Source organism: Syngnathoides biaculeatus, chromosome 4 (assembly GCF_019802595.1).
Source record: "Syngnathoides biaculeatus isolate LvHL_M chromosome 4, ASM1980259v1, whole genome shotgun sequence".
NCBI classification, from domain to species: domain Eukaryota; kingdom Metazoa; phylum Chordata; class Actinopteri; order Syngnathiformes; family Syngnathidae; genus Syngnathoides; species Syngnathoides biaculeatus.
Genome location: NC_084643.1, coordinates 35,511,434 through 35,535,575, shown reverse-complemented (window position 1 = coordinate 35,535,575; position 24,142 = coordinate 35,511,434). Strand labels below are relative to the sequence as shown.

The 24,142-nt window shown below is 40.2% G+C and overlaps 1 protein-coding gene and 1 long non-coding RNA gene across 2 annotated transcripts in view; one reads left to right on the top strand and one right to left on the bottom strand.

Annotated features, from left to right (window-relative positions):
* The window catches only part of aacs (acetoacetyl-CoA synthetase), a 60,445-nt gene extending 42,496 nt beyond the window's left edge, over positions 1-17,949 (top strand). Inside the window, exons 13-18 of the mRNA XM_061818070.1 lie at positions 9,075-9,188; positions 9,605-9,730; positions 11,696-11,765; positions 13,687-13,745; positions 14,391-14,593; positions 17,305-17,949. Coding sequence (XP_061674054.1) covers positions 9,075-9,188; positions 9,605-9,730; positions 11,696-11,765; positions 13,687-13,745; positions 14,391-14,593; positions 17,305-17,442 — 710 coding nt within the window. The 3' untranslated portion in view covers positions 17,443-17,949. The remainder of the gene's footprint in view (positions 1-9,074; positions 9,189-9,604; positions 9,731-11,695; positions 11,766-13,686; positions 13,746-14,390; positions 14,594-17,304) is intronic.
* Positions 16,566-22,548, bottom strand: LOC133499756 (uncharacterized). The gene is made up of 3 exons (XR_009794728.1): positions 22,431-22,548; positions 17,242-17,408; positions 16,566-16,906 (listed from the first exon to the last, which is right to left on the bottom strand). It is a non-coding gene; the product is annotated as an uncharacterized LOC133499756 (long non-coding RNA).
* Positions 22,549-24,142: the final 1,594 nt, after the last annotated feature.

Here is a 24,142-nt window from a genome sequence, read left to right as displayed (position 1 = left end):
TTTTTATGAGGTGCCACATTAGATTTGATGCCTTACAATGTGGTGCATCATATATGCAGACTCAGTTCCAACATTTGCAAATGTTGTTTTGTGACATGTCCATCTAAGTACACTTAAACACATTAGTTACACCAATAACGTAGAATACAAACTAGATTGCGCACTCTGCATCCAACAATGGTTCCGCCATGGTCAACGGGTTCTGACTTCCGGTCAGGGCAAAAACCACATATACACGTTGTTATGGAAAACGATGCGATAAATCTAAATACTTGGGATGTTTTCGATCCATAAAGACATGAAAAAATGAATATAATCTAATCTTTTGCAGCATGCCCCAGAAGGTTTAGATGATATGTTGACACACACATATGTAAGAGGAGGTACAGACCTTAATAATATTCCCCATGCCAAACATGCCAACTGCCACGCCCATCTCTCATCTTAGTGTAGCAGGCATTTCAACTGATATATTCCACAAATGACGAGGAATTTTTTGTGCACTTTTTGTTCAAGAGGATGAACAATGTTGGAAATGTTATCAATAAATTCCACAGTATTGCTTTCAGGTTTATAAATTAATCATCCGAGCCATTTACGTTAGTTTTGTTAATTCAAATAGGCCTAGTAAACGTTATAGCCATTATTCTTTTCTTCATAACTTATGATTTTCTTTCACTTTTATTATTTTATAGTAATACAATACAACAGGAAACTTTTATTGCACACCAAAATCTAGTATTTTTTTCAGCGGTATAAGGTATATGAATGTGAACATAAAAATGTTCACAATATAGGTATTCACTTGTACTAAACAATTCCAAATACTATTATTTAACAATGTAAAATTTCCAGCATTAAGTACCTCAATGATACCATCCATTTTAAGGACATAAAATATACAAAACATCACTACACATTTACAACCACAAACGCTTACAGATAAGCTTCTCATATAATCTTACACCATATAAATGAGCAGTAGCAACACGATACATTTTTCATTGATTACAGATATACACAATAAAAGACCAGTTACATACATGCTTGTATTGTTCCAAGATAAAAACAGATGCCATCGCATCAGCTTCAAATGTCCGTGCTTGGAGAGATAGAAGTCCTCTTCTCTGAAGTGTTCAGAACAAACAACATCAAATCTTGACAGCACCCATTGCTTCTTCGTCACTGCATCAATGCGTTTGATGGCACGCACCTATATTTGCCTACAATGGAAATCTGATGGTATTCTAGGGTAATATAAAAAGTTCTCAAGATATCATTTCTGTAGCAATGTTACATACATCACTCTATTAGCCCTATCCAATAACTGTTACTAAAAATAAAGCTGGGGCTAATTATGAAAAGAAGTCATTCATACATTTCAGGATAAGTAATCTTACCTAAGCTTCAAGTTCAAGCCTACGGCCTCTGGAAGGTTAACGTGAAACACAACCTGTGAAAGGTTACTTCTTTGTGAGCACCTGCACGGTTTTGACAGCCAACAGCGCAGCATGAATTAACCATATTGACACAAAAAAAGCTAAACCTAGTGTATTCCAACTAAATTTGATGTTATTATGTTTCACAATGTACAATTGTAAGGATGTCAACGCTATAGTGAAATCGTACCCAAAGCAATGTTTTGCCCTGACTAGAAGTTGAAGCCGTTTTTATTTTACGTCATTGGGTTACATTGTTAGCATGCATGCAAGCAAGGGTTTTAGCGTGTATACATGCGACCATATGATGGCGCTCACGTAGCAGTGAGGAACAATTGAATTCCACATCTGTAAAGCACATGAAGATTACATTGCCCCAAACACTACCTGTGTAGGCAGGTTATTACTGACGATGTTGTACACACGGTGTCGCATCGAAACTAAAATGATCACACCACAGCAACCAGAGTAACATAACTAGCAAATCATAAAATAATAAAAGAGTCTTGAAACAATTGACACAAAACATGCACTTTAAATGTTATTTACATCCTAAGGACCTCCTTAGTGTCCTAGGTATATATAATTTGACTATACCCACAAAAAAGTCTTGAATAGCCATACTTAAAAAGACACAGGAAGTCTATTCTGGATTGAGGTGGCAATTTTAAAGTCAATTTGCCCTGAACTTAATTTTGATAGATTTTTACACTTTGGACCTCGGGAGAGGTGCTCTCTTCAAGTGACATATTAGTTACATTTGCACTCATTTACTGTACATGTTCATTTTTCACTAATTTCAACAGTGGGCCACGCCCATTTGCTTTTTTCGTCATTGTCAAGAACAGCAGCAGGCTGCGATGCTATTGGCTGTCAGCCTACCTAGCCTTGACTCCCAGGGCCATGAATGTGTGTGTGTGTGTGTGTGTGTGTGTGTGTGTGTGTGTGTGTCTGTGTGTGTGTGTGTGTGTGGGAGGTGTGTGCGTGTGTGTGTGGGAGGTGGGTGTGTGTGTGTGTGTAAGGATTTATCCAAGCATATGTAGCCAACTGGTGGTCATTGTGACATATGTGGCAAGACCCCTCTGGCCATGTCACCCTGACAACACATCCTCTTTGTACGTGTGTGTCACATCCATGCATTTACCAGTGTCGTGTGTGTCTTCACCCTGTACAAGTGTGTTACAGAGAAATCACTTCAGCAGGTGATTTGAGAACCCCATTGCTTCTCATTGGGGGATTTTAACACATTCACTTCTGTTACCCCATCCTGACATAAGATGGTCTGGCTCTCCATATGTCATTCTTCCTCTCTCCTGTCATCTTGTTTTATCCCATATTTATGAGACTTTCCCCATTCTCCAAACTATAAACCCATTACCTATAACCTACTATTGACTGGTTGCTTGACCCACAGTTTTTCAAAAGTCAAGCCCCTGGCGATAGTTTGACTGATCACCTTGAAATGTGGGAGGCATGTCTATCATAAAAAGACCAACAAAAAAAAGTTTCAAAAAGTCATGCCTGACAAGAAATGGGAAGTTAGCTTCTTTGTTCTTCTTCAACAATTTAAGAACCGTTTGGGCCTTTTATATGGGTCCTAGGGTCTCCTGCAGATTTTGGAAATTCAGCCCTCAAAACCTGTTTTACCAGGCAGCACAAAATTAGATATAAAAATTACGTAGTTATAGATTAATATCATGAATGGACCAATGGAAAAAAATCTCAAGAAGCTATGTCCAAATTAGTTCATAGCAGCCATTTTAAGATAATTTTGGCCATTTCTAGTTGTCCTTCAAAAGCACGCTCCTAGAATGTATTATTTTCTTTAATTTCAGCCACAAAAGCCCATTTAACTCAGACATGGTTACCAAATTTTAGGTTCCTATCATGAGTATACCCACAAAAAAACCTCAAGAAACCATGCCTGAAAAGACAGGGAGCCTGATATGTTAGATTGAACCAGCAATTTTAGAACAAGGTAATAGCATTATGTAAATATGACTACTCATCCAAGGGGAGAAGGAGACTTGGTGGTGGAACCCCAAAATACAGGGAGTCATACAAGGAAAGAGATTAGCGAAGAAGAAGTGGGACACTGCGAGGACTGAGGAGAGATGAAAGGAGTACATCGTGATGCAACGTAGGGCAAAGGTAGAGGTGGCAAAGGCTAAACAAGAGGCATATGAAGAGATGTACACCAGGTTGGACACGAAAGAAGGAGAAAAGTATCTCTACAGGTTGGCCAGACAGAGGGATAGAGATGGGAAGGATGTGCAGCAGGTAAGGGTGATTAATGATAGAGATGGAAATGTGTTGACTGGTGCCGGTAGTGTGCTAAATAGATGGAAAGAATACTTTGAGAAGTTGATGAATGAAGAAAATGAGAGAGAAGGAAGAGTTGAAGAGGCAAGTGTAAAGGACCAGGAAGTGGCAATGATTAATAATGGGAAAGTCAGAAATGCACTACAAAGGATGAAAAATGGAAAGGCAGTTGGTCCTGATGACATACCGGTAGAGGTATGGAAGCAATTTGGAGAGATAGCTGTGGAGGCTTTGGCCAACTTATTCAACAGAATACTAGTGAGCGAAAAAATGCCTGAAGAATGGAGGAAAAGTGTTCTAGTTCCCATTTTTAAGAACAAAGGCAATGTTCAGAGATGTGGGAATTATAGAGGAATAAAATTTATGAGCCACACAATGAAGTTATGGGAAGGTGTAGTGGAGGCTAGACTCAGTACAGAAGTAAGTATCTGCGAGCAACAGTATGGTTTCATGCCGAGAAAGCGTACCACAAAGGCATTATTTGCCTTGAGGATGCTAGTGGAAAAGTACAGAGAAGTTCAGAAGGAGCTACATTGTGTCTTTGTGGATCTAGAGAAAGCCTATGACAGAGTATCAAGAGAAGAACTGTGGTACTGGATGCGTAAGTCTGGTGTGGCATAGTACAGGACATCTATGATGGCAGCACAACAATGGTGAGGTGTGCCTTAGGTGTGACAGAAGAATTTAAGGTGGAGGTGGGACTGCATCAGGGATCAGCTCTGAGCCCCTTCCTGTTTGTGGTAATGGATAGGCTGACAGATGAGGTTAGACTGGAATCCCCTTGGACCATAATGTTCGCAGATGATATTGTGATATGCAGTGAAAGCAGGGAGCATGCAGAGGAACAATTAGAAAGATGGAGACATGCACTGGAAAGGAGAGGAATGAAGATTAGCCGAAGTAAAACAGAATATATGTGCGTGAATAAGAAAGGTAGAGGGGGAAGAGTGAGGCTACAGGGAGAAGAGATAGCGAGGGTGGAGGACTTCAAATATTTAGGGTCAACAATCCAGAGCAATGGTGTGGTAAGGAAGTGAAGACATGGGTCCAAGCAGCTTGGAACAGCTGGCGGAAGGTGTCTGGTGTGTTATGTGAGAGAAGAGTCTCTGCTAGGATGAAGGGCAAAGTTTACAAAACAGTAGTGAGGCCAGCCATGATTTACGGATTAGAGACGGTGGCACTGAAGAAACAACAGGAAGCAGAACTGGAGGTAGCAGAAATGAAGATGTTGAGGTTCTCGCTTGGAGTGAGCAGGTTGGATAGGATTAGAAATGAGCTCATTAGAGGGACAGCCAAAGTTGGATGTTTTGGAGACAGGATTCGAGAGAGCAGATTTCGATGATTTGGACATGTTCAGAGGCGAGAGAGTGAGTATATTGGTGGAAGGGTGCTGAGGATGGAGCTGCCAGGCAAAAGAGCGAGAGGAAGACGAAAGAGAAGGTTTATGGATGTGGTGAGGGAAGACATGGGGGCAGTTGGGGTTAGGATTAGAAATGAGCTCATTAGAGGGACAGCCAAAGCTGGATGTTTTGGAGACAAGATTCAAGAGAGCAGACTTCGATGGTTTGGACATGTTCATAGGCGACATGGTGAGTATATTGGAAGAAGGATGCTGAGGATGGAGCTCCCAGGCAAAAGAGTGAGAGGAAGACCAAAGCGAAGGTTGATGGATGTGGTGAGGGAAGACATGAGTGCAGTTGGGGTTAGAGAGGAAGATGCAGAAGATAGGCTAAGGTGGAAAAAGATGACACGCTGTGGCGGCCCCTAACGGGACAAGCCGAAAGGAAAAGAAGAAGAAGAAGGTCCAACTCCTGGTATTTGTGGAAAACGTAAGGCACTGAAGGCAGTTTAACTTAACATTATGGTAGATGTTTATATCATGAGTAGACCTGAAAAAATGTCTTGAGCTATGCCTGAAAAGACAGAAGAAGGTGTTTTTGGATTAAAGTACCATTTTCAGATCATTTTGGCCATTTACATCTGTCCTTCAAAGATGAATCACTCTAGAGATTTTGTCCAGTCGCTTCCAAATCTTGACTATATATACTGGACAGACGCCGTTTATTAAAAACAAAGTGATGAATTTTGCCAAAATCCAGTCTTTATTTTAATCTTCAGTAATTTAAACTAAGATGCCTTTGGTCATGACCATGAACTCTCTCACAGAATGTCAAAACTTCCCTCACATGAGAAGCATTGAGATATGAACGTCTGTTATAGAGATAAATACAGTATACACAAGGGAGTGTTTTACTGTAGATGATCTGGAGTTTCATACCGCACATGACATCTAAGGGAGCAACAGTGCCTAAAATGCATTTTGTGTGCCTGCCCATACAAGTCAGCAAAGTAATGAAATAATGGTGCATCTTCCCACTCTTGAGCTTGGCGTTTAATCAGAACTTTCCTCTGGATCCCCTTGGGATCTCATTAAAGCTCAGTATGAGAGCCTGATATAATAAAAGTGAGAACCAGATTGATGAGAAGAAGACAAGATAGAAAGGAAGCAAGGAAGGGCAGAGAGCAGCAAACAAGATGAATGACGGAGGCTGCCAATGCATACCAGGTAGATTTGGAAAAATGAAAGAGGAGATAAATGGGGGTCATCAGAAACACCACATTACATATTGCAAAGTGCAAAGAGACAAATGGAAAAAAAGGAATCAGTCCTCAAAGCCAGTTTCATTTAGCAGCAAGAGATTTGGTGGGCATGTCTAACATCAGTAGACCCACAAAAAAAATCTCAAGAACTCATACCTAAACAGTAGGAGTGTAACGGTTTGTAGAAGTCACGATATGGTACATACCTCGGTTTTCGGATCACAGTTTGGTCCAAATTCAGGACTATAGGAACAAAGCAACAAAAAGTCCCAAATGCATAATTTGAGGTTTCTTGTCTTTATTTTCAGCAGACAGTAGTCTCGTGTTAGTAAAAGAAATAGAACATTAACAACAACCTGAGACAAATGTTATAAGCTACAGTGAAGAAAGTAAGAAATCATGGAGGGGTCTGAAATTTTCCCAGTAGGTGCATGTCCACTGTGAGAGAGATGATCTAAAAAGAAAAATCACGTGATTTTTTTTTTAACGATTTATTTGTGTGATACAGCTGCAAATAAGTATTTGAAGACCTGTCTATCAGCTAGAATTCTGACTCTCAAAAGACCTGTTAGTCCGCCTTTAAAAGTCCACCTCCACTCCACATATTATCCTGAATCAGATGCACCTGTGTGAGGTCGTTAGCTGCATAAAGACACCTGTCCAACCCATACAATCAGTAAGACTCAAACTTTTAACACAGCCAAGACCAAAGAGCTGTCCAAAGACACCAGAGACAAAATAGTACAACTCCACATAGGTGGAAAGGGCTACGGAGAAATTGCCAAGCAGCTTGGTGAAAAAAGGTCCACAGTTGGAGCAATCATTAGAAAATGGAATAAGCTAAACATGACTGTCAATCTCAATCGGAGCGGAGCCCCATGCAAGACATCACCTCATGGGGTCTCAATAATCCTTAGAAAGGTGAGGAATCAGCCCAAGACTACTCGACAGGACTTGGTCAATGACCTGAAAAGAGCTGGGACCACCATTTCCAAGGTGACTGTTGGTAATACACGAAGAGGTCATAGTTTAAAATCATGCATGGCACGGAAGGTTCCCCTGCTTAAACCAGCACATGCCAAGGCCGGTCTTAAGTTTGCCAATGACCATTTGGATGATACAGAGGAGTTATGGGAGAAGGTTTTGTGGTCAGATGAGACCAACGTGGAACTGTTTGGTCATAATTGAATGATGAGTTCAATCCCAAGAACACCATCCCTACTGTGAAGCATGGGGGTGGTAGTATCTTTGGGGTGTTTTTCTGCACATGGGACGGAACGACTACACTGTATTAAGGAGAGGATGACCGCAGCCATGTATTGTGACTGTCAGGTTCAAACAGCCTAGGACATTTAAAGTAAAATTAACAAGGAAGGAAGACAAGAACTTCTGGCTTGCGAGGAGAATGTGGGATGTGTCTCTTTCACAATCTCCAACCCGTTCTGCCCACATCTCCACGTCTCACCTTTTTATTAACTTTGCAATCCAAAGCGTAACAAAAACAGCAAACATGATAGAAAACATAACCGTAAGCAGGTGTGATATGCAATGCAAACGTGAGTCACGAAAACAAAGTACTACGGCAAATAAAGAGAAACGAAATGCAGCGCGTTCTTCATTAACGTGTTGAGCGCTTGTGTCGCATCTTGGTGTCGTCGTCTCCTCGTCTCAGTCTTGTGATGTCATCCTCGTCATGCTGGTCGTGATGCCTCAGTCTCTGTAGTGAAGCGCTTCTCGGACGTAATGTTAGTGCGTATTTCTCCATTGCATCATATTATTCAAGCATTATAAGAAACATTAAAAGAAACCCAAAGCCAACTGTGTAGTATTAAGAAAAAGAGCATTTAAAAGCAAACAAAAGTAAATATGAGATAACTATATACAATTAATCCAACATTGAGATTTTGGGGAACACCCTCTTTCCCTCAGTCAGAGCATTGAAGATGGGTCGTGGCTGGGTCTTTCAACATGACAATGACCCAAAGCATACAGCCAGGAAAACCAAGGAGTGGCTCCGTAAGAAGCATATCAAGGTTCTGGCATGGCCTAGCCAGTCTCCAGACCTTAACCAAATAGAAAATCTTTGGAGAGAGCGGAAACTCGGTATTCCTCACTGACAGCCCACAAACCAGTCTGTTCTAGAGAAGATCCATGTGGAGGAGTGTGCCAAAATCCCTCATGCAATGTGTGCAAACCTGGTGAACAACTACGGTGAAACGTTTGACCTCTGTAATTGCAAACAAAGGCTACTGTACCAAATATTAACATTGTTTTTCTCAGGTGTTCAAATACTAATTTGCAGCTGTATCACACAAATAAATTAAAAAATCATACATTGTGATTTCTGGATTTTTCTCTTTAGATTCTCTCTCTCACAGTGAACATGCACCTAGAATGAAAATTTCAGACCCCTCCATGATTCCTAAGTGGGAGAACTTGCAATATAGCAGGGTGTTCAAATACTTCTTTTCTTCACTGTATACTCTATATCATGAGTACATCTACAATCTCTCAATAAGTCATGCCTTAATAGACAGGAAGGCTGCCATTTTGCTTTGAAGTTGCCATTCTAGAGTCAGTTTGGCCTTTTTCGGTTTCTGTCAAAGAAAAACTCCACCAGATTTTGTCTGATTGAACCCGCATTTGAATCATTTATGTTAAATAACCAATTGCGATGAAATGTTTTTTTGTTTTTTTCCTGTATTAACTCAGGTGGCACTGACATCGTGTCATGTTTCATGGGTCAGAACCCAACAGTTCCAGTGTATCGGGGAGAAATCCAGACAAGAAACCTGGGCATGGCTGTGGAAGCGTGGAATTTTGAAGGTAAGCAATAAGTGTAGTAGATGAACAAAGATCCAATTGTTTACAAGGCCTGCAATTTTAACCTTGGGCAATTCGCTGTCATAACAGCACACATATGTTGTCCTGTGAGGACTTTAGTCCAAGCTTAATTAGGGGAAACATTCCCGGGTAAACCTGTCTGGGGGAAAAAAAAATAAATAAATGAGTTTTCAATCTAGCTTTCAAGCTATTCCAGAGTTTTTTCCCAATTGATTATTGACTAAGTACCCTGTTGGGCAGTGGATCATTTAAAGGCACTTTGTGGGGATAGAGTCCGCTAAGCCCCTTCAACTGAGGGAGTAGAAAGGGATATACCACCATTTGTGTGTGTGTGTGTGTGTGTGTGTTGTGTGTGTGTGTGTGTGTGTGTGTGTGCGTGCTGTGTGCGTGCTGTGTAGGTAAGCCTGTTTGGGGAGAAAGTGGCGAGTTGGTGTGTTTAAAACCAATTCCGTGCCAGCCCACGCATTTCTGGAATGACGACAACAGCATCAAGTACCACAAAGCCTACTTCTCCACCTTCCCAGGTCAGTAGAAAGTTTTGAAGTAGTTTTCAGATTATGAAGTTCTACAGCTTCCTTGGACTTTGGAAAAAGAAGACTGGTACCAGAGCCCGAGCCGTGTGGGTGAGCCAATGGAAAAAAGGACCCACATTACCATTTTGGGTTGTGCCCGGTTGGGCCCATGGTTGCAGGCCTGACCACCACCTCGAGCAACACCTACAGGATGGCCTCCAGAGGGGGGGCCCGATGATCTGTATCTGGGCAAGGAACCCTTGATCCATTTGTATTTTCTTCATTGCTCTCATCATAGGCTGTTTTGTACTCCTTGAACGCAGACAGCTAGTTCCATTACATCCATCCGTACGCAGATCTATGTGAACATTAATCCGTGGCAGCCTAAGAAGTGAGCGCATTGGCCTGATGTTCCACCTGTGCGCTTGAGACCAGTTTTGGCTCATGCTCAGGAGTTGATGACACCAGAAAAAACACTTCCGCCAATCCTGCTATGAAGAAATAATGATACTTGTACTCCATTACAATCATCTGTACATGTGGTGGATATATTACAGTATGACGGGTGTATTCCATTCATAAAAAGTTCACATAATAACCACGTTTACAGTGGCCATCAAATCCTCTGAATCATCCATCCATCCACCCACCCAGAACTGAGATCGCCAGCCAGTCCTAGCCGCTGAATGATGGTTGAATGTGTTATTATTATTATTGGGGAGGTGACCTCCAAGTGCCCACTTCATAGTGCAGATCTGTGATTTACCCTCCCCTCCACCCGCAACCCTCCTGGAGTCTATTTAACAACATAATTGCCATTTCGGGTCTCCTTGCAGTGCCATATAAATCTATTTTGTACCCTTTGACTCAAATCATTTTCTTGTTCCATCATGTCAAAGATTGCCAGTCCGCCACTCATATGGCGCCTTTAAAGAGAATGGGAGGAGCTGCTTCGATTGGGACTGGCGTCACGTCGGCTGTGTTCACCCCCATAACAGGGCAAATGTCACCATTGCAGATGCACACGGGTCGACTGTGCCATGAAGTTCTAAACATGGAGTCTTACAAATCTAAATATCGCTCGCTACTTTTATTCATCAATAATTGCTTATTTATCAACTATTTCGAATGCAAGACTATGACTTTGAATTCCACAAATGCTGCTTGCACCAATCCAGTTAAAATGCCAGTGTCGTTAAATCTAGTTCACCAATCAAACAGCACAAGAAAGTCACGTGACCTCACACGTCTTACATTGGGCTTCCAGGGCACAGGCATTAACACTAGATAAGCCAGCCCGGCTCATTGTCATGCCGGGGTCACCACCATTTGGGGAAGGTCGTCGTTACGGCGAAGGCAAAGCCGCGCTACTCTTGTTTACATTTAGCTGAACAAAAACAACAGCTTTCATGTATTGTGGTAAGGGTATGGGACTTTCCGCCTAACATGGATATTTAAGGTCACTTTAACCCTATAACTATTACAAATGTTGTTGTAGTTATGACAATGCACACACACACTGCAACATCAGAATTTTCACATTCCCATTTTATTTTGTAATTTTTACTTAACAACAATCCTGCAACATTGAGTGCGCCAAAATTCTCCACAGTGGTGTAAGATACTCATTGCAACTTGTGGGATATGCTTTATTGCAGTTGTTACTGCTAAGAGTAGCCACTTCAGTGATTAGGTTGATGGGCCAATCACTTTTTCCACACAATCACAGTATTGGACTAATTTTTTCACTTGAAATTAATAATATGATTGGAAATGATTGTCACAAATGTGCAAAAAAAAGGAAGGAAGGGGGTAAACCCGTACCACTGTAAACATTTCCGTGAGTCATTTGTGCACATAAAAATGACCAAAATTGAGTCAGTCCACTCTTGGCTCTAGTGTTTATAATTTTTAATTATAATTTATGACTTGTATGTTTACAAGAATAACAATTTGTGTTATGGTTTGTGTTTTTAGGCGTGTGGGCCCACGGTGACTACTGTAAAATCAATCCCAAGACGGGAGGGATTGTCATGCTGGGCAGGAGGTAAGTAAAGTAAACTTGTCTATATTTTGAAAGGCTTGAGCTCATGCAAAGCCCATTAGACTCCCGAAATGTCATTAATTCTACTTTTGAATGCTTTAAACAAATGTCAAGCACCATAGATGGACTCCCTTTTTGTATTCTGACTCAGCACACTGCCTAAATTGCTAAAATAAATTTGGCTGTCTTCTTCCAAGTTTTTAGTTTAAAAAAGCAAACATATTAGTCCTTTTTGTTTTGCAGTGCTGAAGTCACGTGTACAGCAACAAAAACTACGCCCCTCACTTTGGTTTGGGCAGCGTGGCTTCAGTTCCCACTCAGTGATGGTGCGAACGTGAGTGAGAATGGTTGTCTGTGTCTATGTGTGCCATATTTGAATTGTTGATCACTTCAGGATGTCGTCCGACTTTTGCCCAAAATTGGCTGGGATAGGCTCCACTGTACCGCCACCCTAACCAGTATAAGTATTATTGAAGATGGATGGATGGATGGATGTATACAGTGGTACCTCTACTTATGAATGTCTCTCGTAACGAAAGCTTCACCTTACGAAACGCCTTCTGCAAAAATATTGTCTCTAGTTATGAAGAAAATTCAGGATAATGAAGGCAAAAATGGATTCGCAGCCCCCAAATTCCACCGAACATCAACATCTTGTATCTTGGTTTGGAACTGATTAGGCTATTTACATGCAAAAACTTGTGAAAAATTCACGTTACGAAATTCATTAATTGTTAAGGAACAAATGGTGTGACTAATACATAAATTTAAAATACATAAAATTAAAAAGTAAAAAGTAAAATTGAAATGTGAGAATAAAAGTTACTAAAATCTTAGTCAAAATACACAAAACAGACAAATGCTAAAAAATGCTACAAAGAATAGGCATTTTTTAAAAATTAAATACATCTTTATAAATAATAAATGTAGGTGAGTGGCACCGTGGACAACTGGTAAGAACAGCTGCCTCACAGTTCTGAGGACTGGGGTTCAAATCCCGGCCCCACCAGTGCGGAGGTTGCATGTTCTCCCCGTCCTTGTGTAGGTTTTCTCTGGGCATTCTGGTTTCCTCCCACATCCCAAAAACATGCATTAATTGTAGACTCTAAATTGCCCTTAGATGTGTAAATGCTTGTTTGTTTCTATGTACCCTGCGATTGGCTAACAAATAGTTCAGGCCTTTTCTGAGGGTACTCAGAACTCCTCCGGCAGTCAATATATACAAAAAATATTACAAACAAATTAAAAAAAAACTAATGAAAATTGTACAATACTGAAATATTAGTTTGGAAAAAATACCTAAAAAATGATGACAAATATTGGAAAACAACAAAAAGTTTCCGAAAAAAATGTAATAGAACTCAACTTTATAAACCAAAAACTCGTGCAGATGAAACAAAGCATTGTACTTAAATAATTAAAAACAAACTATCAAAGTAAATGGCCAAAATTTAAAATGAATACATTTTTAATTTAAAATGTAATTAATTTAAAATATGCTTTGGACGTAACGGTGGCGCAGCTGTATAGCGTTGGCCTCACAATTCTGAGGACTCTGGTTCAAATCCTGGCCTGGGCTGTGTGGCGTTTGTATGTTCACACCATGCATTTCTCCGGGCACTCTGGTTTCCTCCCACATCCTAAAAACATGCATTAATTGTAGACTCTAAATTGCCCTTAGGTGTGTAAATGCTTGTTTGTTTCTATGTACCCTGCGATTGGCTGACAACCATTTCAGGGTGTACCAATGACAACTGGGATAGGCTCCAGAAATCCTGGAATCCTCGTGAGGATAAGCGGCTTAGAAAATAGATGGCTGGATAAAAAAATTCTTTGCCCTGACCGTACTATATTTTCTGCATCTCGCCTTAGTCTTAGGTGTGTATGCATATCAATGCTTTTTGTCTGTGTATATGTTCCACAGTGATGGAACGTTGAACCCCAATGGTGTTCGCTTTGGCAGTTCTGAGATCTACAACATTGGTGAGCCTCAAGGGAATTAAGTCTGAAGATTTATTTCAAAATAGGGACAGTGTATATTATTAACCCTCTCTGGACCAAATAAAATTTTGCAGAGAGAAAATGATACTCTGGACTTAAAATTTTCGATTATATTAAACCTGTTGCAAATTTGCAACCCCTGCCTGGAAAGGGTTAAAACATTATAAAAATGTAAAAATACAGGATTTTACACCATAGCTAAGGTCCATCTTTCTGACCTTGACAGGTGGATAGTTACTAAAAAGAAAATAAATATGGCACAATCAAATCACAAGAAATACTTGAACTGCAACTTGTGATAATTTTGAGGGAATTGTGAGCTGTCCCAAATAGTTAGTGGGAGCACAAAACCAATACAAACCAAAAAATGTCAAGAAAAGCCTGCTCGAACAGCTCAACTTGATTTTGGGTTTATCCGAGACACTTTGAATACACACACACATTTGCCATGAGTTTGAATGTGACATATTCAGGTTTATAATTAACAGTGATGAGTGACTGTTACAAGGTCACTAAATGTAACTTTGCAAAAGTAAATAAGTGATTGTAACTAACTACGTGACTAAAGAAAAATAAGATAATCCATGGGAAAAGAGTCATCACGCTTGGCTTTTGTACCTACGGCAGTGGAGGCCTTCGAGGAAGTATCGGACAGTTTGTGCGTGCCGCAGTACAATGCTGAGGGCGAGGAGAGGGTACTCCTGTTCCTCAAGATGGCACCCGGGAAGCCCTTCAGCACTGAGCTGGTGGCCAAAGTGAAGGCGGCCATTCGGAAAGCGCTGTCCGCCCGTCACGTGCCCGCCCTCCTGCTCCAGATTGCTGACATTCCCGTAAGTAATAGTACACTCAAAAGTATTTAGCACAAGCATGACAGAGGTCTCTACCATAATGAGTTTTATTACATTTAATATTACAGTTTGAATATTAAAACAGCACTAAATTATACCACAGTAGTGAAAACCATATGGATATAAAAAATGACACCTTCAACTAAAATGTCACAAATGAAATTAAATTGCAACTATTTTTGGAAAGGTTTTCATTTTGATTGAATTTATTCCCTCGACCCTGAACACGATGCACAGGCTGAAATGAGTATCTAACACGTCACCATTTTTCTTACTAAATACATTTCCAACGGTCTTATTTGATGTGAACATTTTTACCAGGTGTTGGAGATGGAGTAGGAGATGTTGCAAGTTTCCTTGGCAATATGTTTTGGATCATTATTGTGGTGAATTGTCCACCCTGGTTTCATTTTCATCCTCATAGATGGCATCAGATTTTTTTGAGAATGTGATTTGCCCATTCATCCTCCCTTCAATTCTGTGAAGTCTATCAGTACCATTTGCTGAAAAGCATCCCCATACCATCATGTTCCCCCCTCAAGCTTCACTGTTGGTTGGGTGTTTTTAGGGTAATGTGCAGTGCCACTTCTCCTCCAAACGGCATCCAAACAGTTCAGTTTTACTCTAATCAGAGCAGAACCCATTCTCCCATATTTTACTGTTTTTTACAAATGTTGTTTAGCCAACTTTAAACAAGCTCTGATGTGCTACTTTTTTTTTCTCAGCAATTGGGTCTTGCGTGATGAGTGTGTATACAGGCCATTGTCAGCCCGTAGTCACTGTTTTCTTTGTGACCAAAGTACGTGCTAATTCCAGGTATTTTTGTAGCTCTCCAGAAGGTAGTCCTTAGCTCTTAGGCAACTCGGTTGATTTTTCTTTGCAGTCCTCCATAACAAATCTCACAAGAAGCACCTGATTGAGGATTGGCGGTGATTGGCTTTCCACTTTTGATTTATGGTCCCAACCGTGCTCACAGGGACATTCAGAAGCTTGGATATGTACTAGTAACCAATGCCATAGTTATGTTTTGCTACAGTTAGCTTGCGATGGTCTTGAGACAGCTCGTTACTCTTACCAATCGATCATCAGATGTCTTGACTCACACCTTGGCAATGAGACCTTTTTGTAGGCCATCAAATTAGGACTGAACCATTTTATATTCATTTGCACTGACAAGGGGCCAGATTCCTGTTGGATTATTTTTGGTGTTTAGGTATTGTTTTGTTTTTTCATGGGTTTTGCACTTCTATTTCTTCATGTCTCTAATATATTTCCTTGTGTCCTAACACATTTTTACACACAACTTAATTTCTGATCTTACCTGTTCTACTTTCTTTGTATGTAGGAATTAAAGATGTTGTTCCTAACATCTAGAAAAATGTTGAGATCAATAGCACCTTTGTAATTATATTTAGTGAGAAAATGGTGATGCGTTAAATGCTTATTTCTGCAGCTGTAAATGGTGCAAAAAAATGAATGGCTTATTTTATCGGTTCCATTTTGTGTTGTCCAAATTATCTCGCTTTTTCATCTAATTCAATTAATTATTTTTTTTAATTGAATTTATTTTGTGTATTAATTTATTTGAACAAACATTGATTGCTAAAATATCACAACAACATTGCTGGATCAGCACCTTCATTTGAAACTACATTAATTTTACTTTTTATTTGAATTATTTTAATTTTATACTAATGACTGTTGAGAAAAGGCAATGAAAAATTATGATAATTTTAACAAAAGTGTCAACAACAAGAAACATTCCATTAAGCAATTGGACCAGAAAAATAATGGATCAACATCTTTATCATCTGAAATGGGACTAATGACATTTGTTTTGAATTTAATTGTTAATTAAACATTCACTGCAAAATTAGGTTTAAAAAAGTAAGAATAAGAAATACCAGATCAGCATGTTTCTAACAGCACTGATTTAATTTAATTTTACAAACTTTTACTGCAGAATTAAAAAAAAAATAAAAAAAATATTAGATTAGCAACTTTCTGAAAACTATTTAGATTTTATTTAAATTGAATTTAATTTGATCATAGATAAACTGCAAAATTGAGGAAAGTGTGAGAAATTAACAAAACTGACAAAAATATCTCGATCTGAAACTGCTCTGCAATTGAATGTATTTTTTATTTTCAATTTAAATTTAATTCAACTTGAACATAAATGGACTAAAATTAAGGATACATAACCGAAAGTTTTAACAACAAAAATGGAAAACCAGCATCTGTATTTGAAATATTTGTAGAGGGGTTGCGTCAGGAAGGGCATCCGGCGTAAAACTGTGAAAAACAAATATGCGTTCATCTAAGATGACACAATGTTGCGACCCTAACGGGACTAACTGAAACGAAAAGAAGAAAAAGATTAAAATGTTTTGAATAAAACTAAAACAAAAAATATGGAATCAGCATATGTATTTGGAAGATTCTTAGTAAAATGTTCATGTGTTGTAATTCATGTAATGCAGTTTTCAATTTAACTTAATTTCAAGAAATGCTCAAAATTGTAAATAAAAGTGACAAAAAAACACAAAATCAGCACCTGTATTTGAAATGTCGTTCATAAAATGTTCTTGTATTCTAATAACTTGAGTTTTCAATTAATTTGAGCGAACCTTCAAAATTGTTCACAAACGTGACAACGCAGCCATCATGTCTTTTCCCTTCTTGCTGTTTAGTACACGCTGAGTGGTAAGAAGGTGGAGGTGGCGGTGAAGCAGGTTCTGGCGGGTCGGGAGGTTTCCCAGCGTGGGGCTTTCTCCAACCCCGAATCTCTGGACCTCTACAAGAACATTCCGGAACTTCAAAACTTTTGAACCACGAGGAAGAAAATGTCGAAAATGACGATAGCAAAAGACAATTCCGTGTGGCTGCTTGATTAACGAGAGAGCAGTAAAAAAAAAAAAATGGATGCTAAAAAACAAAGGAGTTACTCTAAGCTTTTGGCATTAACATTAGCACTTTGCTTTGATGTCAGCCACAATTTTCCTCATCTGGTGTGAAGTCCCAAAACCGCAGAATGCCAAATGTACGATAAGGGTTCTACAAGGACGGTACAGTACTTAACCTATGAACATTAATTCTAATCGCACTTCATAAAAAGACTATGAACAAAGTTTTGGGGCTGTCTAATCCTCTCCTGGGAAATGTTGGAGAAAATGTTTGATATTGGCATTAGATTGGATTTAACATTAATACTTATTGCCGTCCCAAGAGATTAGATGGACAAAAGTATTAGGACGATTTCCACTCTTCTGGGAAAAAAAAAACCTCTCAATCACAATGAGGATGAAAACAGTTAAAAAAAAAATAAATGATACACCTCTAATTCTCATGATTGCTGCTGTATGTATGTAATTTATGGATTAAAGTGTTGGGACAGCCTCTGCTCTGAAATGCCAGGTAAAAAAAAAAACTTGAACACTCATGGTTTACAACGGTGGAGGGCTGGCTGTGAAACTATAATTCTTATTATTGCGCTTCATAAAATACACAATTTTTGGAACGAAAGTATTGAGACTTCCACTCAGAAATGTCAGGTGGGGTGGACTCACATTTGATAATGTAATGGTTTACTACAATGGACAATTTTGACATTATTTTCCGAGTATTGCAATGCATAATTCAAAGATTTTCTTCTTCTTCTGAGAAATGCCTAGGGAAAACAAGACCTCACATTTAACATTCTAATACTTAACAGCAATGAAATTTGCGATTGGACTTCAGAAATTTTGTATTTGGACTAAAGAACTTTGACAGTTTCTACTCTTCTAGAAAACAACATGCAGAAACTCAGATTTGATGATCAGATGGGTAAAAACAAAGTGTTCTAATTCTTATTATTGCTCTTAAGAAATGTAGTCTACAGACAAATGTCTATAAAATACTTTTGTCCATGTAGGTTTGTGTAAAGAGAGGTTTTAAATGTTTTTGTTTTTTTTAATCACAAAATGATGAAGGAAAGTGAGCATGACTACTGGTTTGGTTCCATGAACCAGGTGGACACCGAGAGTGCATCATCTAAACTAAATGCGTCAATATTTTTGTCCAAAATATGGGAATATGAGCATGTGACTTCATTCCATAAAGACGTGTCAGTCAATGCAAAACGTCAAGACATTTCTTGTATTTTTTTTGTCGCTGTTGTATATTTGTTATAAGGCATGGTACAAAATACATTTTCTTGAAATAAATATATTAATGTTGTCCTTGTGTGTGTTGTTAAAATTGCATTCACATTGATTTTATATCAAATACACTTGTAACTTATATTCAGTAGTCTATCCATCCATCTGTTTTCCACCGCTTAACCGATGTCGGGTCGCGGGGGCACTAGCTTTAGAAGTAATACCCAGAATTCCCTCTGCCCACCTACTTCATTGAGCTCTTCCCGAGGCGATCTCAGGCCAGACGAGAGACGTAATCCTTCCAGCGTGTCATGTGATGTCCCCGGCTTCTCCTCCCGGCGGAACGTACCCAGAACACTTCACCAGGGAGGCATCCCAATCAGATGCTCCACCAACCTTTAGGCTTCGTTCTTTACCACAATAGACTGATCTAAAGTCCGCATCACTGCAGATGATGCAGCGATCCACCTATCAATCTCCTGTTCCATTCTTCCCTCACTCACGGACAAGCACCCTAGGAACTTAAATTTCTGCACTTGGGTTAGGGTTAGTTGAACCTTCCGGAACTCCGGGAGAATCTCATACACAGCCTGGGCCTGGTCACCAAGGAGCTTTTCAACATCCTCGGTGACCTTGCCCACAGAGATAGGAAAGGCTGCCTCAGAGAACCCATTCTCTGCTTCCTCTTGGGAAGGTGTGTTAGTGGAATTGAGGAGGCCTTCAAAGTATTCGTCCCCCCCGACTCACCTCGTCCCTAGTCGAGATCAGCAGTGCTCCATCCCCACAGTTTTTGCTTCAGCGACCAGCATAGCTGCATTCCACTTGGCTTGCCAGTACCAGTCAATTGCCTCAGGAGTCCCACAGTCCATAAAGGCCTGACAGAATTTCTTCTTCAGCTTAATGGAATTGCCCACTGTTAGTGTCAACCAAGGGGTTTGTGGATTGCGGCCAAATCAGGCACCGACTGCCTTACTTACAGCTACAGCTCTGGTCACCCGCCTCAACAATGGTGGCATGGAACATGGTCCAGTCGGAGTCGATGTCCCCCAGCTCCCCTGGAACATGAGCAAAGTTCTTTCAGAGGTGGGAGTCGAAACTCCTTCTGACAGGGGATTCTGCCACATGTTCCCAACAAAGCCTCAAAGTATGTTTGGGCCTGCCACATCAGACTGGCATTTTCCCCCACCGTTGGAGCCAACTCACTACCAGTAGGTGATTAGTTGACAGCTCTGCCTCTTTTTTTACCCAAGTGTCCACGACATGCGGCCTTAAGTCACGGTTACGCAACCACAAATTTGATCATCGAACGGTGATGTAGGGTTTCCTGGTGCCAACTGTACATGTCATGTGGAGACTGTTATGCTTGTACAATCCAGGGGACAGGAGGGCATTTCTCCTAATTACGCCCTTCCAGGTATCACTGTCATTGCCCATGTGAGCATTGAAGTCCCTGAGCAGAACAAAGGAATCCCCTGTGGGAACGTTCTCCAGCACCCTCTAAGGCGTCCAAAAAGGGTGGTTACGCTGAACTGCTGTTTGGTGCTTTGGCACAAACAACAGTCAGGACCCATCCCCCGCCCAAAAGCAGAGGGAGGCTACCCTTTTATCCACTCGGGTAAACCCCAACATACAGGCGACAAGACTGAGTGCAGCAAGTATACCACACTTGCTTGCCGACTCTCTCCGTGGGCACCTTCAGAGTGAGAGAAGGTCCGACACCTCTCAAGAGCACCTGTACCAGAGCCCAAGCCATGTGTGGAGTCAAGCCCGGCTATATCTTGTCAGAACTTCTCGACCTCACACACCAGCTCGGGATCCTTCCCTGCTAGAGAGGTGAAATTCCATATCCCCAGAGCCAGCTTCTGTAGCCAAGGTCCCTTCCTTCAGCCACTACCCAGGTCACAGTGCACATGACACCTATGGCCCCTCCCACAGGTGGTGAGCCCATGGGAAGGGGGACCCACGTTACCCCTTCAGGCTGTGGCTCGACGGGCCCCATGTTGTGCAGGTTCGGACACCAGGCACTCACCCTCGAGCCCCTCCTCCGGGCCTGGCTCTCGTGCAGGGCCCAGGTGACCCACATCCAGGCAAGGGAAACCTGGATCCATTTGTATTTTAGCCATAGGAGTCTTATAGCCATCCTTTGTCTTGTCCCTTACCTAAGACCTGTTTGTCATGGGTGACCCTACCAGAAGCGTTAAACTCCAGACAATTTAGCTCCGAGTATCATTGGGAGTCGGACACACAGACCTATCCACCATGATAAGGTGACGGTTTCCAGTAGGGGTTATTCAATTGCATAGTTTTCATATCTATCATATTTATAATGCAGTTATTTTTTAAAAATATATATTTTTAGTGCTTATATTTCATAATTTTTATTTCAGTGTATTAAATTCTCATTTGTATTAATAGAGATGATACTATTAGAATATATGTTGAATGAAAGATTGTCATTGATTAAATTTTTTAAATCACAAACGACATTTTAAATGGATTTGATTTGTATTTATTTAATTCACTAGTTAAGATATAAAACATTTTTACTGAAATTGTTTTCAAGCATTTGATATATCAAATGGTATAATTAAGTCAATCTTGATTGAAAATACTAAACAAAGCCTTCCATTAATAAATAACTACATACATTAAATAAGTATTTGACTGAAAAGCATTTTAATGCAATTAATAGCTACATGTATTTAATATTTCCAATCAGAATCAGAATCCGCTTTATTGGCCAAGTGTCTAAAAACGCAAGGAATTTTTTTAATCAAATTTATAACTTTTGTAATGCATTTCATAAATTATATATATTCAAATTAATATTTTTAAATATATTTAAGTATCACCAATTTAAATGTATATTTTGTTTTGTAAAGGTAAATCATTTTAGCTCCTAAAAAAATTTCAAAAATGTATTTCTTTGGTGGAGATTGGTTTTGCCCCTGGAAGGTCACTGAGATTATAATTTGTCCCCAAAATAGTCCATGTATGTTTTGGCCTTCTTCATGTTCATGAATGAAGACATTATGTGTGTGCGTGTGCGCGTGTGTGTTTGTGTGCATGCATCAGCCAATTATTTTGATGGACGTGCCTTCAAACGGACTCTTAAAGAAACTACAACTAACCTTAAAAAGTACAGGTGTGAACACTTGTCAGTCAACAAGAGCAAAAGAAAAGTTCCACGTGTACTTCAAAGGTCAAGTGTCATGAAATGGATGATTTATGGTATATTATTAATGAAAAACCCACACCCAATATGGCCCATGTGTTTTTTCACCACAAAACATGATTTTGACGTATACAGCTTTTTGTAACTCCCGCCATGAAAATCCTCTCGAGGGATTTGTTTTCGAGAAGAAGCAGGAAGTGACGTACAGGACAGCGGCGCCCCTTATGGACTCGTTTGTTTCCATTAGTTTTACCTCAGGGAAGGTAGCTCGTTGTTCCTTCGTGTTAGCCAAAATGCCGGCTCATTGCATTGCTGGACATTGCTTGAACACTCGGGAGGATGGATTTACCTTTCATAAGCTTGCAAGAGACCCGGTTCGTCGTGAAAAAAGGATTGCACGGGTGCAGAGGATGAGAGCTTTGTGGGTGTCAAATAACAGGTAGGCAGTAATGTGCCCCAGCTCGACGCTGTTCAACAAGTACTGCGGCGGCTTTGAACATACCCATAAAAGCAGCATGGCTCGGCTCCACCTCCTCCTTATATGCAACCAGGGCGCAGAAAATCAGCCACACCGGCTGAGGCATCGCGTTCGGTGGTCACTGCTTCTGCGAAGGCTGCGCGACGGGAATGAGGTTTGACCGTGATCCCATATCATCTCAATATGGCTTGAAACAATAGTGTGATATTGCCCCGAGGGCTCGAAACAATAGTGTAATATTGCCCCGGTAACTTCACTCGGTTGTGGAGTGTTCTCCTTTTCGAAAAGAGCTTCTCTGTCAGACGTGGCACGTTTGTCTCCCATAGTTAGGGTGCACCGCGTGTTTTCACTGGTGAATGTCTGGGTGACGTCACGGACGGAGAACGCAGCCAATATAGCGACCACTTGGATATTGTAGAATGACACTTCTGCAACTTTGCGCATGGATGCTCTCCGCTCACATTTATTTTTTCGTATGGACATTCAAGTAAATAATGTTATATGTATTTTTCATTACAATATCTATTTTAGAATGTTTATAGGGATGACACCCGGGCTTTAATATGTTAGCGTTATCTGTTAGAATGAAGGGAATTATAGGAGCTCGTGTTTAAAGTGCCATTCCCTCCCAAAAGTGTTGTGATGGAACATCGTGCTTTATGAGATTTGGGGTATTAAATTGTACAATAATGACTAATGATGCCTTGGTGGGATTTGGGAAACAAGAGGCTCGTTCAGCGCCTTTATTACGCTATAGTCGGAAGACAAATTGACAATTCCTACATTACCACTTTTACCCATAAGCTTTATAGGGAATCCTTTTTCAGTAATTTGAGTGTTGTCTGACTGTGTAGACAGTACATACTGTAGGTTCTCCCCTATATAAATATATATGGTAGTTCACCATAATAAAAATCCTTATACAAAGATTAGGGACTGTTTGATTAATCGTTTCAACCCTAAAGTGTTCTACATATACACATAAAAATCTCATTATAGTGATTCGGGAGTGAGGAATGAGTGAACAATTCTGAACACTATTGCGTTGCAGATAGATATTTTCAACCTTCCAGCAGTCTCGGCATACATTTTTTTGTTGTTTTTTACTCCTAAATTACTTAGAATACATTCACACTTTGTTCACGGCAGCCACAGCAAGCCCTGTTTGCCCAATACATAGTCCGCTGTGGGATTATGGCCATTCCCCCCGCCCCCATCTGTATTGAAGAAAGTACTGTATGCTTACCGAAACACTTGAGTACCTCCAAGTTGTATTGCATATTAGGTGTTTTATGTTATTATGTGTTGTTACACACACTGCATGTTTTTGCATGTTATGTACGATCATGGTTATTTATGTGCACCCCAATTTCTTGATACTGTAATCGCTACCTTTTTCATTTGCCAGCATTTTCTGACGACAATTCCATTGTGTCCACGAGGGCCTGAAACAAGTTGCATACAAAGTTAACCTGTTGACAATTTAGTAGTAGTCTTAACTATTTCAACGGCTTTCTCAAAGTAATATCACTCACTCTATTTGATGACTTTTCTTAATTTTGAACAAATGTATTTAAAACTAACCATCCATTTTCTGTCCCGCACCTCCTCACAAGGCTGGCAGGCTTGCTAGAGCCTATCTCAGCTGTCTTAGGACGAGAGGTGGGGTCCATCCTGAACTGGTCGCCAGCCAATCGTAGGGCACATATGAACGATCAACCATTCGCTCTCACATT